Below are 16,624 nucleotides of genomic sequence, written 5' to 3'. Positions count from 1 at the left end.
TTGCCACTGGGTCTTCCTGGAGGTACCAGAGAATGCATCCGTGTTTTACTTACAGAAAGATCAGTTTCTGATTCTCTATACCTACAGGCTGCCACATGTTGCAATGAATTTATTTAATGTTTAGTGATTTTAAAGATCTTTGTTGCTGCCTTTTAAACTTTGTCTTTTTCCTCCTCTACAGAACAGACCTCACCCTCTCCAAACACCAGAGTTCAGACCGAAGACTCTGAATGTGAGACAGGTCTAACTGAAGGTATTACACACATCATCATCTGTGTTACTCTACTGAAATTATATTTACAGGTAATACTTAGCATCTAAAATAAATAAATTAAATTATTCCTGAAGATTTTAACTTGTTATACTTACCAGACTTTTATCTCCATTATTTATAAAGACATCGTTTTAATGTTTGCCATTCTCTTTGTTTAGTAGGCTTCCCTAGTCCAGATTTGTCAGCGGGAGAGAGAGTAGAAAAAATGATCTCTTTGAGAAAATCTGATACTGAACCGAATTCAAGTAGCATCTGCAAGGCCGACACAGTTCAACCAGTCCAGTCCATATCCCATAAATCTCACAGACGTTCACCCCATCCTTTAAAGACATCTGCTCAACCTCAGGCATTAAACACCTGCACCACTACCACCACCACAGAGGAAGCAGAAGACAGGGCACTTGCACCAAAGCCCACTGGAGGTACTGATTACTTCATTTGTATTTGATTTGAAGAAATTTGTTGTACTATAAAAATAGCCTTACAGATTAAATCTCAATAGTTCTATACCTGGGTGTAAAGAAAGCAGTTCTTCTCAGTGCTTCAGATGGATCTTACAAGGGGGAGATGATAAAGAGGTTTGGGATTAAGATTTAATGTATTGTGTAGTTAGGAAGACCTTGGTCAGAAAAGTCTGTAATATGTTTGTGCTGGTTTAAGTTAAAGGCTGGGATATATCTGAGGTGGAAATAAAACCAATGAGTAATGGCAGATCCTGATTCAGTGAGGAGTGGTAGGTTGTATAGAGAAGCAATTACAGAAGCAGTAGATAAGAGATTGATGTCAATTTAGGAATATGGGCAGAGTTAGGGGTAGGTAAGAGGTAGGTGTCTGAATACTAAAGTATCGATATAGGCTGCAGGACAAATTGATTTAGATTTTAGTGGCTTTAAATCTCAGAACAAAAGAGACTCAATTAATGGCTTAGTAGTTTATTCTAAAATGAGGCGCAAAGAGGGCCAAGACAATGAAGCTGGTACGGAATCTGGATCAATGGTATCTCTTGTGGATGTAAAGCAAAACAGAGAATGTGAGAGAGAGGTTTGTTAAGCAAAACCCCACAGTAGAGCTGTGAGCACCATGGTAGAAGCAGAAGCAATTCAGAAGCAGAGGGGAAGTAATTCAGTTAAAATTATTTATATAGCAGTTTTACAACTGAAGTTGTCACTAAGCAGCTTCACAGAAATGTGGTAGCAGAACAGGCTATCATACAAAACATAAGACAAACAACACATAAGCCCTTGTCGGCAAAAAGGAAAGGAAAAACCTAAGGGAGAGAGCAAGTGCATGCAGTGGGAGAACAACAGCACCAGTATCTCAGTGCTCACAATTCCCTATGTCCATATAACCCCTGGATCTGCAGCCTTATCTAAAGGGAGAAACATTAATTACCAAAATCTAAGACTTAAGATATAACCCCTGGCCATTTGGTCATTTACCAGACCACTTTCGCTTTTTAGTGACCTAAACACAAAAGCTCCTTACACTTAATATATCAAACAGCAGAAATTCCTTTTCAACATTATCAAGAACCAGCAATTAATCAAGTTTAGAAACAGTTAGCAATGTCTGTTAGCAACTAGTCATTGTGGCTGATACACTAGTCTAGGCTTCATAATAGAAGTCTTCAGGCCAGCTCAAACTAAAGGAAATATGTATAGTAAGAACATTAAAGAACATACAGATTTTGTATTTTAGACTATTTTATTTTGTTTGATCAAAATATGGTCAAATATCAAGCTGAGCACAAAGGGCGGAAAACTATAGGCTTCCGTAGCCTGGCAGTGCCAGTGTGTGATGACGTAAAAAAGAGGCAATGGCTTTCTTACTGTTACTATCAATGTTAGAATTACATTGTGTTGACCAAAATCAATAATATATTGTGATATAATTTTTGTAGCTGTATTGTCAAGTGTCAACATGTTTTATTGTGTTATTTTCATTTAATTTTAGTTCATTTAACATTAAGTAAGCTTTACAGAAGTTACTTTTTAACTTTTACTTTCACCTTTACTTAAAATGTCATCAAATAACTATTATTATTTGAATAAAAGTGTTCCTAATTTTTTTTTTTATTGTTTGCTATTCTCTCAGCTGTTTCCTTTCATCCAGTATTGTCATCAGAAGAAGGAGCAGAAAACATTTGCATTCTGGAAAAATCTGATAATAAAAAATCTGATAATAAACTAAGGTCAGGTAGCATCTGTGCACCTAATATACTCCAGTCTAGATCCAAGCAGCAACACAGTTCACCGCAGCAGAAAAAGATCATTGCTTCACCTCAAGCACCAAACACCTGCACTACTACCACCCCAACAGATCAGACAGAAGACAAAGCACATCCAACAGGTCTCACTGAAGGTACTGAAGACTTCAGCTGAATTTCACTTACATAAAAGAAATAAATATAGCCAACTGCTTAAGAATCTTCAGATGAAATGTCATTGATTTATGGCTGACAGTTATATCAATCCAGTGAGCAGAATAAGCAACCTGACAGTAAATAATACAACTATGATTAATATAAATAGTTTCAAGACAATGTTTCACAGTGTGCTTTATGGCAAGACATTGTAGATAGAGCAGAAACATAATAAATGCAAATTAATTTAGTTCCACTCTTCTTTACAGAATTGTTTTAATTTAGACACATTGGAGGATTTTCCAGCACACTACCATCACACTACTACCACCATGGTACCACCACTACCACCACAAATGATGTGTTAGGTTTACACTAAATGTAACGAGACACACACATTCCAAAAAGCTACCAAGGGGATCATCAAGATCATCATTTATAGTCCTGGAGGTCATCAGGATGTTTGTTGGTAAATGTAAGACGGGTGGTTGTGTTGTTTTTGGTCAGCAGTGTTTTTTATCTTGGAACTCTCCCATGGAGACTATTTTCACCCAGTCTCTTTCTTATTATTGATTCATTAACACTGACCTTAACTGAGGCGAGTGAGACCTGCAGTTCTTTAAATGTTGTTCTGGGTTCTTTTGGGATCTCCTGGATGAGTTCTTTATGCCCTTTTGGAGTAATTTTGGTCGGCCGGTCACTCCTTGGAAGGTTCACCAGTGTTTCATATTTTCTCCATTAGTGAAAAATAGTGAATCACTGTGGTTCTCTGAAGTCCCAAAGCTTTAGAAATGACTTTGTAACATTTTTCAGATTTTTTTCTTCAGATAAGGGCACAATGTGTTGCTTTTTTAATACGTGACCAATTGCATGAAACAACACAGATAGAAAAGGTCCAAGGTAAAAGCCATAGGGGTCAAAAAGATAATTAAAATAAAAAGTATTAAAATGTGCACTGTAAAATAAAATAGAAATACATACTGAAATATGAAAAACAAACAAAAAAAATAACAGGAATAAGTGTGCAATAGAAACATGTAATGTAAAAGTCATTGCTATTACTTTGCATCTGAACCATTTTTGTGAGAATACAGATAAAAATGATTGAATATATGTTTAATTGTTTTTCAGAAGGAGATGAGCTGAGGATTGTCATCCTGGGAAAACAAGGAGTTGGCAAAAGTTCTGTTGGCAACTTAATTCTTGGAAAGGAGTTATTTCAAGTGTTCTGTTCTCCAGAAAGTGGAACCCAAAGTTGTCAAAAAGAAGAAAAAAATCTCAAAGAAAAAAGAATCATTGTAGTTGACACTCCAGGACTTTGTGACATTAACAGGTCAGAGAAAGAACTTCAGAAAGAGATAATGTCCTGTCTGGTAGAGTGCGCACCCGGCCCTCATGTCTTTATTATAGTGCTGCAGGTAGACAAATACACCAAGGAAAGCCAGAAAGCAGTGGGGAAGTTAGTAGGATACTTCAGTGAAGATATATTTCATCATTTGATAGTGCTTTTCACCCATGGAGATAAACTTGAACAAAACATGACAATCGATAAATACATAAACATATCTGGTGTGACGAAAAAGCGTGGAAGAATATCCTTGAAAGATCTGGCTCAGAAATGTGAAAACCGGGTTCATGTGATCGACAACATACGCTGGACCATGAACAATCATTCAAGAGAAAGCAGGAAGGAAAGAATGAAAGAATACAGAAGTAATGAGTTTCAAATTGAACAATTATTCTGCAGCATCGAGAAAATCTTGAAGGAAAACAATAGACAACACTACAAACACAAAACCAACAAATACTGTGTGTTGTTTTAACAACCAAACAATTGATTTGATCATTTATAATTTAGAAGTTTGACATGCAGCATATAGAGAATTTATCCTTAAAATAATATTTAACTTGTCAAATATCTGATTAATAATAAAAGGGAGCCAATCTCAGTCGTCATCAGGCCAGAGGGAAGATACACCCTGAACAAGCCTCCAAGCCATCGCAGGGCAGTCAGACGCACAGTCAATCCTAGGGACAATTTCGGACACCTCCAATTCACCTAAATGTTGCGTCTTTAGACTGTGGGTGGAAACCCATGTGGACATGGAGAGAGTGTGCAAGCTCCAAAGAGAATCTAGTGACTTCTTTTGCTTGTTCATAACTAATGTTTTGAAAGTGTGAAAACACAACTCAAAACAAATACCATACCAAGTAAATACAGCAATACAGCACCAATATACCAATACAAAAAAAAATAAAAGCAGCTGTACTTTAATGTAAGGGAGAGTATTGAGTCATGATTAATAAAGTGAATTTAAAATAAAAAATAATTGAAGCGAGAGTATTGTGTCATGAATAATGAAGGTAATTCATCATCAATATTCCAAATCTATATACATTCTCAAGACCGCTAAATCATTTTGATGGGCATATTACACCCAGGACCCAGGCTTAGGCCAAATAAAACATTGTTATTACTTTTGTCACTACTGTTACCACGGGCAATCCAACAGGCTGGACAGTTAACAGTTTAATGAATAAATTGGAGACTTGTTGGATATATTGGAGAACAGTGATGACTGTATTTTCTTACATTCCATTTTATTTACTTTCATTTCATTTTCCTTCACAACTGTAAAATCTCTCCATCCCTCTCTTCCAGGCTGTCACTTACTGCAGTATAAGAATTAGCTCTCTGTGCTGCTGAGCCACATGATGGCACAACAACAACCAAACAATTAGAAAGGAGAGGAAGGAGCAACGGGGGGATAAGTAGAGTGTGCATGCAAGATGTAAAAAAAGCAATGTTTAAACATACCTATCTACTTTTTGATGAAATGGAGTAAAACACCAGTAAATCAATTAATGTGTAATAATTTACAATATTAGCTGATCAATTTCTAAAACTTAGGCCCTACTACATTGTAGTTGTGTGTACTGATTGGTTTTAGTGTTTGCTGAACAATTTACATTAATTTACTATGTATGTGTTTGCTAAATAAGTCACAGTACTGAATTATACATTATTTATAGTATCAGTTGAATACAACAATTTCTGGGGCTAGTGTTATGTTATACATTTAGCATACACAGTATTTTAGCAGGCATGATTAGCTCATTTTACAAAAGCAATGAACAACTTTTTCTGCTTCTCTGTTTATAAAATACTGTTACTATTAATCATGATCATGTGCATAAAAAACACATTTAAAACAGTAAATCCATGATACGGAGCAGCAACTTCCATGGACATATTAGAAACTTGTGTGCTCACTGGGATACACATAAAAAGTCCAATGTTACACCATATCTTAGTTATCGAGTAGTTTGTTTATTGAATAAAAAGGAAATTTCCTGAATAATCAATTGCCTTTTCAGATTAAACTTTAAATAGTTTTAAGGTCTTTGTAGTTTTGTATTTCCAACTTTCCAATCTATTTCCTTGTAGAGTCCGAGCTTTGAGCTGATTGTAGATATCAGCAGGCAAATGGACAGGCATCAGCATGTTAGTTATTTTTTTCTATTTATATTGCAGGAATAGTTATTAAACTTTAGATTGCTGCCAAAGCAAATAAACCAGCCAATACCAGCCAGCGCTGAGTAAACACTCTGCATTTACAAGCGTTATAAAGTGCACGGAGAGGCAGGCCACGTTTGCTTAATCAGATACAGATACATTTTGTTCGGCAAGTTCCGGCATGTCTGGTTACGTCAGTATAAGCAAGAATTCGCTGCTGTGTTTATATTTAGCCACAAACTGATTCAGCTCGGTTAGGGATGAAGATGGATCTACCTCTTTCTCACTGAAGACTTTAGGAAAGGTAATACTACTTCCTAAACATATCAGAACCATAAGAAATATCAGGCTTTCAGGTAAGCACAACTCAAAACTAGAGATTGTACTTCATAGCTACTCTTCTTTATTCCCAGTGATTTCTAGTAAAATAAAACATAATGGAGGCTGTTCCAGAGCTGCTTCTGGAGACTTTGGACGATCTCCTTGAGGAAGACCTGCACAAGTTTTATTGGTACCTGACCAAAGAAAATGTGCTCAACGGTTTCCTTCACATTCCTAAGAGCCAACTGGAAAATGCTAGCAGATGGGAAACAGTGGATAAGATGGTGTTGAAGTATCAGAAACATGGAGCTGTGGACCTAACACTAAAAATCCTGTCAAAGATAAACCAGAACCAACTGGCTTTGGACCTGAGGACTAAGCTAGACGGTAGGATTTTGCTCACTACATATAACTCCATATCTGTTGCACCATGTCTTAATGTTATAGACTCCTATATACTAAAATTCTGATTTGCTTGTACCATGCATATTTCTAGACATTGATGTTGATGTGTTTATATGTCCGATCTTGCCATTTGTGAGAAGTTCTGATATCTTTATGCATTATCAATGGCCATCCAGCTAGTTTAGTTAATCCTCATGCTGCATTCCAACAGGTTTCTTAGTTTTGGGGATCAATTGCCAATAATGAGTCTTTATCCTTATATAATATATAAAACAATACCAAACAATATCCACTTTAAAGTAAAGTGCATTAACTAGATTTGCACCAAATCTTTAAGTAATTTAAAAGCACTATCAAAAATCTTTTAAGTACTTTATTGACAATAAGTAGCTTCACTACTTTCAGTTAAACAGGTCCAACTGGCTCTTTGTAATGAACATACTGTTCCTCAACCTTAAGCACATATAATATCAATGGTATATTTACAAAAACATGTTTTTCTTAATAATACTTAATAATACAAACATTTTTGTAAATTATTAAAAACTCTGATCCAAATCAATAAGAAAGATTTAATTAAATTAACTCACTTTCACCTATGACATACTGTAAGTAACAACAATAGCAATGCAAAGACTCTTTTTTGCTAATTGTTCATGCATTGGTTGGTTGTTTCCCTTTATTTCAGCTAAAGGATATTTCAGTTTTAGCAGCACCACAGCTCAGCTATCAGATGGAGGTTCTGCAAATGCTAATTCTCTCAGTAAAGGTACGATAAGCATTTATTTGAATAATTTAGGATTTAGTCAAGTCAAGTCAAGTCATTATCAACCGCTTCATCCATTAAGGGTCGCGGGGGGGTGCTGGAGCCTATCCCAGCCGGCATCGGGCGGAAGGCAGGATACACCCTGGACAGGCCGCCAATCCATCGCAGGGCAGACAGACACAGACAGACACACAGACACATTCATTCACACACTCACACCTAGGGGCAATTTGTATCCAACATCAGATTAGCCTGAACGTGCCGTTTTTGGACTGTGGGAGGAAACCGGAGCACCCGGAGGAAACCCACGCAGACACAGGGAGAACGTGCAAACTCCACACAGAAAGACCCGGGTCGCCCCAGCCGGGAATCGAACCCAGGCCGTCTTGCTGTGAGGCGGAAGTGCTACCCACTGCGCCACCGTGCCGCCCTTAATTTAGGATTTAGTGTTTTAGATTTACAATCTGCTTATTCCACAAGCCACAAACATTTATACTCAAGTAAAAATCTGTGTTTTTGCTTAATGTACTGTAGTAGTAGTCCCACAACTATTACAGTGTATCTGTTACCAGTATTTATGATGACAAGTTATCGAGAACAATACTGCACATTAGTAGTATCTGTTTAATCTTCTCCTTGGTGTTTTACTCAACAAAAAAACATACTTTCAATCTTATCTCACAACAGATGAAGTGGATCATGCCATGCAAGAAAGCCTGAAAACTAGTTTTAAGCTCAAATTTGCAAAGTTGTATGAAGGGACAACGCTGGAAGGTGATCATGTCCTCTTGAATGACGTCTTCACAGAACTTTATGTGATTAAGGGATGTACAGGAGGGGTGTACAATGAGCATGAAGTCAGACAAGTGGAAGCCTTTTATCCCAGAATCGATGAAACTCCAATTCAGTTCAGTGAAATTTTCAAAGTCCAATCTGGTGAAGATAAAAATGCCACAAAGGTTCTGACTATTGGAATTGCAGGAGTTGGGAAAACTGTCTCTGTACACAAGTTCATCCTTGACTGGGCTGAGGAAAAATCCAACCAAGACATTGATTTTATTTTGTTTCTTCCCTTTCGAGAACTGAACCTACTTAAAGATGACCAATACACCTTGAGGGAACTTATTCTTTACTTTCACCGTGAACTTAAAGAAGGCTTTAAGGAGTCTGAAATGTTTAGCAATAAATGCAGAGTGGCTTTCATATTTGATGGTCTAGATGAAAGCAGAATTCCACTCAATTTCAATGAGAAAAAAATGTCCAGTCTCTCAGAGAGGACTACCATTAATAAGTTGATAACCAATCTCATCAAAGGAGAGCTGCTTCCTTCAGCTCTGATCTGGATAACCTCTCGACCAGCAGCAGCAAACCAGATCCCTCGCCGGTACTTTGACCATATGACAGAAATACGTGGCTTTACAGAGCAGCAGAAAGAAGCTTATTTCAGGAAAAGGATCAGTGATCAGGATAAGGCCAGCAAAATCTACTCGCACATTAAGTCATCCAGAAGCCTTCACATTCTATGCCACATACCAGTCTTCTGCTGGATTGCAGCATCTGTTCTTCTTCAAATACTGAGGGATAGTAAAGAGATGGAGCATGCACCGACAACTCTGACAGAAATGTACACGCGTTTCCTGCTATTCCAGACAACACAGATGACAGAGAAATACAAAGAAATGATGGACCAAAGAAGTACAAATAAACCACCAACGCAGGGAAAAAACAAAGAAGCCCCAGTGGACATTCTGAAGCTTGCACAGTTAGCTTTTCTTCAGCTGCAAAAAGGACAACTCATATTCTACGAGAACGATCTAAAGGATTGTGACATTGATGTTGATCAAGCTTTGGTGTACTCAGGGGTTTGCACGCAGATCTTCAGAAAGGATGAAACAGTTTTCACTTTCGTGCATTTGAGCTTTCAGGAATTCCTTGCTGCTTTGTATGTGTTCCTTACATTTAGTCCTGAATGGAACCCATTTCTTCAGTCCTTTTGGGAGAAAATTAAATGGAAGGCATGGCACAGCCTCTGTGATCTCCACAAAACTGCAGTGAATAAGGCTTTGCAAAGTGAGAATGGACACCTGGATCTCTTTCTTCGGTTCCTTCTTGGCCTCTCACTGCAGTCCAATCAGAGGCTTCTGAAGAGCCTACAACCACAGAGGCTGATAAGAGAAGAGAACCTGGCAAAAACAAGCGACTACATCAAGAAGAAAATCAACGAATCAAAGTCCTCAGAAAGATGCATCAATCTCTTCCACTGTCTGAGTGAACTCAAGGATAACTCCCTAATGGCAACAGTACAGAACTACTTGAGATCTGGAGATCGTTCCAATCAGGCACTTTCATCGGCAGAATGGTCAGCTTTGGTCTTTGTGTTGCTGATGTCTGAGGAAACTCAAGAGACATTTGAGCTGAAGAAATACAGAGGATCTGACGAAGGTCTCAGGAGGCTACTGGCTGTGGTGAAACAAACAAAACAAGCTTTGTAAGTTCTGTTCGTAATTACATTTACATAACCTCTTGGAATATCGCTATAATCTACTAGATCGAACAATGCAAGCGTGATGTCCAAAGCTTCACTTAATTTTTTTAAATTGGCAATACGCAGTGATATGCAATGACAAGCTAATTATTTTTGTCTTAAAAGGTTGGATCACTGTAATTTAGGCGTGGAAAGCTGTGAACTGCTGACAACAGTTCTTAGCTCTGATTCTTCACCTTTGAGAGAACTGGACATGAGTAACAATAACCTCCAGGATTCAGGAGTTATGCCACTTTTGGATGGACTAAAGAGTCATTACTGTAAACTGGAGATTCTCAGGTTGGTGTCTCAGTTTTTCACTTAGAAAAACTGCAGAAACATTTTAATACAAGATTTTCAATCGCTATGCTCATTAATGAATAAATGTTGTGATGCATTTCTTTGCTCTTTGTCTTTAAGTCTGTGCTGCTGTAGTCTCACCATGGAGTGCTGCGAAACTTTAGCATCAGCTGTGAGTTCAGATTCTTCAGTTCTGAAGGAGCTGGATCTAAGTTACAATGAGCTGAAGAATAGAGGAGTGCAGCTACTTTCTGAGGGGCTAAAGAAACCACACTGTAAACTAGCAATACTGAGGTAGGTTGGATTTTGAGGTTACTGTCCATTTCCACCATAGAACATGTGAATAAATGACTGTATTCGTAGTTTAGAAAGCAATCATATATGACTTTCTTCATTATTCATTCTGAATACAGATTATCCCTGTGCATGATCACAGACAAAGGCTTTTCCTATCTGGCTTCAGCACTGATTTCAAACCCCTCTCACTTGAAAGAGCTGGATTTGAGATATAATTACCCAGGAGAATCTGGAAAGGAACTGCTTTCTGCTAGACAAGAGGATTCACAATGCAGCCTAAAAAGGCTCAGGTAAGAAAGAAACGTGTAAACAGATTAAGTGACTTTCACTGATACAATTAACTCTTGTTACTTATCAGGCAGCCCATTTACTGTATCTGCTTGTGACTTGCTTTACTTTTTAGAATGGACCATGGAGGAAAGTTCAGAACCAAACCAGGTCCAAGAAAATGTATGTATTTCAGCATCTATATCTATTCTCAAACAAATATATATCAAATGTCAAATGTCCATCAGAAAGTCCTATTAAAGGTTTTGGGACTCTAAAATCACTTCAAGGGAAGGTGATCATTTGAACTTCTGAAGATCTCACTTGAGCCATTTCAGTGTACAAATGAGGAAAACCTTTGATTGGATATTTTCTAGCCTGCATGCTCTAACTTCCACACATTATGTACTGATGACAGAAACTGTGGGTGAACAAACTCATGAAAGGCTTGAGTACTGATGATTTTAAGTAAAAGCAAATGAAAGATGTCTATTAAAATGTCTCCGGCCCCTATTTTAGCGATCTATAGACATAACAACTCATTTGCAGACAACCATGCTATCGGCGTAGATATATTCAGAAGCAACCTTGCTATTTAAACAATGCAGATGGAAGGTTTGAAAATAGACTATTTGCAGGTTGTAAGATAGCAATGAGCATCACCTTGCATCTTATGTAGGGTGTAATATAGGGCTGAATGTTCAATAAACTGTGTTTTATTCTGTAGAGGGCAATTTTATTTCTGAACCTCTTTTCCTGTCCACAGATGCCTGTGAGCTCACACTGGACCCAAACACAGTACACAAGAACATCTCCCTTTCTGAGGACTGCAGAAAAGCATGCCGTGTAAAGGAAAGTCGGCTACATCCAGAGCACCCAGAGCGATTTGAAGGCCACCCTCATGCTCAGGTTCTGTGCAGGGAGAGTCTGACTGGACGATGTTACTGGGAGGCAGAGTGGGAAGAGTGGTGTGAAATTTCCGTAGCATATAAAGGAATTGGAAGAAAAGAGAAAAATCCTGATGCATGTGGATTTGGAAGCAATGCAATGTCCTGGAGCTTGAACTGCTCCAAATATGGTTACTCTGCAAGTCACAACAATAAGAGCACTGAAATACGCATTCCAACTTCCCAGAGAGTGGGAGTGTACCTGGATTGGCCAGGTGGCTCTTTGTCCTTCTACAGCATCCATGAACATCACAAGCTGAAAGAAATACACACTTTTCGCTCCAGGTTTACTGAGCCTCTCTTTGCAGGCTTTGGGGTTTATAATATTAATGTTGCTGGTGCTTATGTCTCCTCTGTGTCTATTTGTCAGATAGATGAGTCAGAAGCATCTTCATGATTAATGCTGAAAATCTCAATCAGATAAAACAACTAATGAACTGAAGTAGCCATCTATGGTCTGTCCAGACATGTGCACTTTGGTGACAAATTGGACAATATTTACACTGATAAAAATCAAATTCAACCTGTTTGAAAATTGTACCAACCTATCATAACTGTTATACCAAGCATCTGCAAAAGAATCTATATGTACACTATACTGCCTTTGTATTTTGAATGATATTGTGAAATAAGGGAGTATTTTATGTTTAAATTCAGCTTTAGAAGTGCCATACTGCTTAAATCACCCACCCCATCATATGATAAGTATTTTATTATTTTAGCATTACGCATGTGTTTTCTTTTTTGTGGTTCACACTCAAAGATCAGTTCATGTACCTCAAAACTTTGTTTAACAAAACTTACCTTTACTTACCTTTCTTTTAATAAGTCCACATAAATACAAGTATTTAAATTTAGCTTTAGAGTGACATACTGCTTAAATCACCCAGCCCATCATATGATCAGTATTTTATTCTACTAGCATTATGCACATTTTTTTTGCTGTTCACACTCAAAGATCAGTGCATGTGTAACAAAAACTTTGTTTTTTAAAACTTACCTTTACTTACCTTTCTTTCAACACAAGTCCACATAAATATATATATATGTATTTAAATTCAGCGTTAGAAGTGACATACTGATCAAATCACCCAGCCCATCATATGATAAGTATTTTATTCTACTAGCATTATGCACATTTTTTTTGCTGTTCACACTCAAAGATCAGTGCATGTATCACAAAAACTTTACTTTTTAAAACTTACCTTTACTTACCTTTCTTTCAACATAAGTCCACATAAATACATGCATTTAAATTCAGCTTTAGAAGTGACATACTGATCAAATTACCCAGTCTATCATATGATACATATTTTATTCTACTAGCATTAAGCATGTGTTTCTTTTTTTTTTTTTTGCTGTTTACACTCAAAGATCAGTGCATGTATCACAAAAAAACCTTTGTTCTTCAAAACCTACCTTTCTTTCAACATAAGTCCACATAAATACATGTATTTAACAGGATTATGAAGCATATTTATTGGACCAACAATGTAAAAAAAATAACTTCATGGTGTAAATGTGTCATAAATCATCTACTAAGTGGTGAATGTGTCAGATGTTCATCAAGTAAGCAATCAGTATTTCGAATTTTACATGTTAAAACAGGAAAATTGTGTAAGAATCTAAAACACTTTGACCAAACTGTGATGTTGTAGATGACTGGTTCAGAACATTTCCAAAACATCAGGGATGTCTAGATGTGTCTTCCTGGTATGCATTAGACAGTACTTACCAAAAGTGCTTCAAGGACAATCAGTGATCCAGCATCCAGGTCATGGTTTCCCAAGGCGCACTGATATGAGCTAAGGCTTGATTGGATGGTCGGATCCCACAGAATAGCCTCTGTATCACAAACAATTGCAAGAAATATAAAAAGAATGTGTTAAGAGCAAATTGGGACACCACCCCCTCACCCCGAAAAAATGTTAAAGTGGTAAAGTTAGTCAATTAAAAGTTAATGCACTAAATCACTGAAAGGTACTCTACACTGAAAGGTACAATAATTATGATCCCTAAAAACTAGAGCTGTGTATTGGCAAGAACCTGCCAATACGATACAGGGGTTACAATTCAGTATATTATTTATCAATTAAAAAATAACAATTTTCTCAGATAAATCACAATTACTTGCATTTTCCCTTCTGAATAAAGGAACTTATAATCATTTATATTCAAATGCAAAATAAAAGAATCAATGCAAGCTCGTCACAATGGGCGTTTATTTATATTCAAATATGTTTGTTCAATTTTTTTAAAACTTTGAACATTGTCAGAAACATTAATATAAAATACGTATTTTTGCAATAATGATATTCTTCCGACATGAGAAAACATTTAAATTTTTCAATTAATTTGAAGAAGGTACTACTGCAGAAAAAATAAATAATAATAATAATAATAATAATAAGCGTATATATCATATGTTGTGCACATTGCTTATTAAGTACACATTTTTAAACGTAATATGGTAATACTTTTACAATAATGTAAATAATAAATAATAAATAATATTTTATAAGACTTTTACTAATTATACTACTTATACTACTTATTTACAAAATATCCCCTTACTGTAAAACACACACGAACACAAACATAAAAGTAAGTATGCTCATATACACAAGGGTGTTTTTAGTGCTGCATAAAAAGGAGTATACTGCACCCTGCTGTCCAGAACTTAATTTGTATTAAGATGTAGTATATAAACAATATAATTTTCAATATTCAACTAAATATCCCTTTCCCTATTGGTGTCCACGTTCTTAATTATATATATATATAAACTGTGATTAAACTGTGATTTGATTATTCCACCAAATATAAATTTCTAAACCCTTAAAACTTTATGAATATGAACTTGTTTTCTTTGCATTATTTGAGGTCTGAAAGCTCTGCATCTTTTTGTTATTTCAGCCATTTCTCATCTTTTTATAATGAAGCACCTGGACAGTAACCTTATTTCAATATAGCATACATAATACATAAAATTACATATATAACGTTATATGAGTTATGAAATATGAATATTTATTGTTTATTTCTGCTGCTTTATTATAAATAGTGTTCTTACCTGAGAATAAAACCCTGAGGCAAAGAGTATGCGGGGTATAAACGGGTTCCGAGGTAAAATTAATCCCCTAAATCACAGTTTTAACTCCCCGAAGTGCGGGGTATAAACCTATGGAAGCCCATTTCCGCCACCTGAAGAAAAAAAACGTCCTCAACTAAGTCATAATTATGAGATAGAAAAGTCATAATTATGGGATAGTAAGTCATAATTATGAGATACTAAGTCATAATCATGAGATAGTAAGTCATAATTATGAGATAAAAAAGTCATAATTATGAGATAGAAAGTCATAATTATGAGATAGAAAGTCATAATTATGAGATGCCTTTTTATCTCATAAATATGACTTACTATCTCATAATTATGACTTTTTTATCTCATAATTATGACTTTTCTATCTCATAATTATGACTTAGTTGAGGACGTTTTTTTTTTCTTCAGGTGGCGGAAATGGGCTTCCATATAAACCGGTTCTAAGATAAAAAAAAAAAAAATATCCTGCTAAATAACAAATTTAACTCAGAAAACCCCGAAGTGCGGGGTATAACCCGGCTTAAAAGTACACTGAAGATGGTAAATAACAGTTTTGACTCGAAGCGAAGCGTCCGTATGGGTTTAAACGGGTTCTGCGGTAAAATTAACCTCCTAAATAACAGTTTTAACTCAGAAAATTCCGAAGTGCGGGGTATAAACCGGTTCTAAGGTCAAAATATCCTGCTAAATAACAAATTAACTCAGAAAACCCCGAAGCGAAGCGTCCGTATGGATATAAACGGGTTAGCCTGCTAACTAACAGTTTTACCTCAGAACTGAACTCCCGCGCTTTTGTCTAAGCAGCTGCGGCTGCGCAGTAAAGGTCTCGAGCCGCTAGAGGGAGCGCGCGACGGAGACCCCAGTGCATGGGGGTGAATACAGCTAAACGGCTAAAAACTTTAATTAAAAGTAGTGTCTGAACACTTTTCCAGGATTTTACTTTATATTTAGAAAGTATAATACCTTGTTTAGCTAAAAACGCACATAATATTACCTGTATCTTCATATTTTTCTACAGAAAACAGATTTTATGCAGTGCAGGAGCTAGCATTACTGCTACTGTGTGCTGATTGGCTGGTGAGCCGATGCTGGAGATACAGCCAAGGCATTAACTGTATGAATATATTTATAAATAAATAAATTTATAAAAAGCTGAAGCTCTAACATTTGTTACTTTATGCTAGATATGTCTTGTTTTGTTGCTGGGGTTGGATAATAAATAAAGTTTTATTTTCATTTAAATAAAAATATTTTTTATTACTTACTGTAAAGAAAGTAGTGTGTAATAAATAAATAGCCACCATTTATTACACATTACTTTCTTTACAAAAATGTGATAAAAATAAATATGACTATGATAATTACATTGTTTTTCATTGTTTTTTTTAAATTATTATTAGACATATATTAGTGGCAAGTTTGTTGTCATGTACTCGTACTAAAACAGTATTTTTATTGTTTGCCTCAAATTGTATGCAGTTACATAAAAAGGCAATCATGAAAAATTACTGTTTCTTGTTTATTTTTTTATTAATATT

At 36.2% G+C, this 16,624-nt stretch overlaps 1 protein-coding gene and 1 long non-coding RNA gene across 2 annotated transcripts; one reads left to right on the top strand and one right to left on the bottom strand.

Annotated features, from left to right (window-relative positions):
- Positions 1–6,368: 6,368 nt before the first annotated feature.
- LOC103026955 (NACHT, LRR and PYD domains-containing protein 3) lies at positions 6,369–12,878 on the top strand. The gene is made up of 9 exons (XM_022663907.2): positions 6,369–6,457; positions 6,567–6,861; positions 7,568–7,648; positions 8,333–10,133; positions 10,296–10,469; positions 10,590–10,763; positions 10,883–11,056; positions 11,170–11,216; positions 11,800–12,878. The coding sequence occupies exons 2-9, from the start codon at positions 6,591–6,593 to the stop codon at positions 12,375–12,377; spliced, it is 3,300 nt and encodes a 1,099-aa protein (XP_022519628.2). The 5' UTR covers positions 6,369–6,457; positions 6,567–6,590; the 3' UTR covers positions 12,378–12,878.
- Positions 12,879–13,317: 439 nt separating this feature from the next.
- Positions 13,318–15,306, bottom strand: LOC125785588 (uncharacterized). Its single transcript, XR_007427940.1, has 2 exons — positions 15,054–15,306; positions 13,318–13,825 (listed from the first exon to the last, which is right to left on the bottom strand). It is a non-coding gene; the product is annotated as an uncharacterized LOC125785588 (long non-coding RNA).
- Positions 15,307–16,624: the final 1,318 nt, after the last annotated feature.

Source organism: Astyanax mexicanus, chromosome 21 (genome assembly GCF_023375975.1).
Source record: "Astyanax mexicanus isolate ESR-SI-001 chromosome 21, AstMex3_surface, whole genome shotgun sequence".
NCBI lineage: Eukaryota > Metazoa > Chordata > Actinopteri > Characiformes > Acestrorhamphidae > Astyanax > Astyanax mexicanus.
This window is presented reverse-complemented; position numbering and strand designations above follow the sequence as displayed.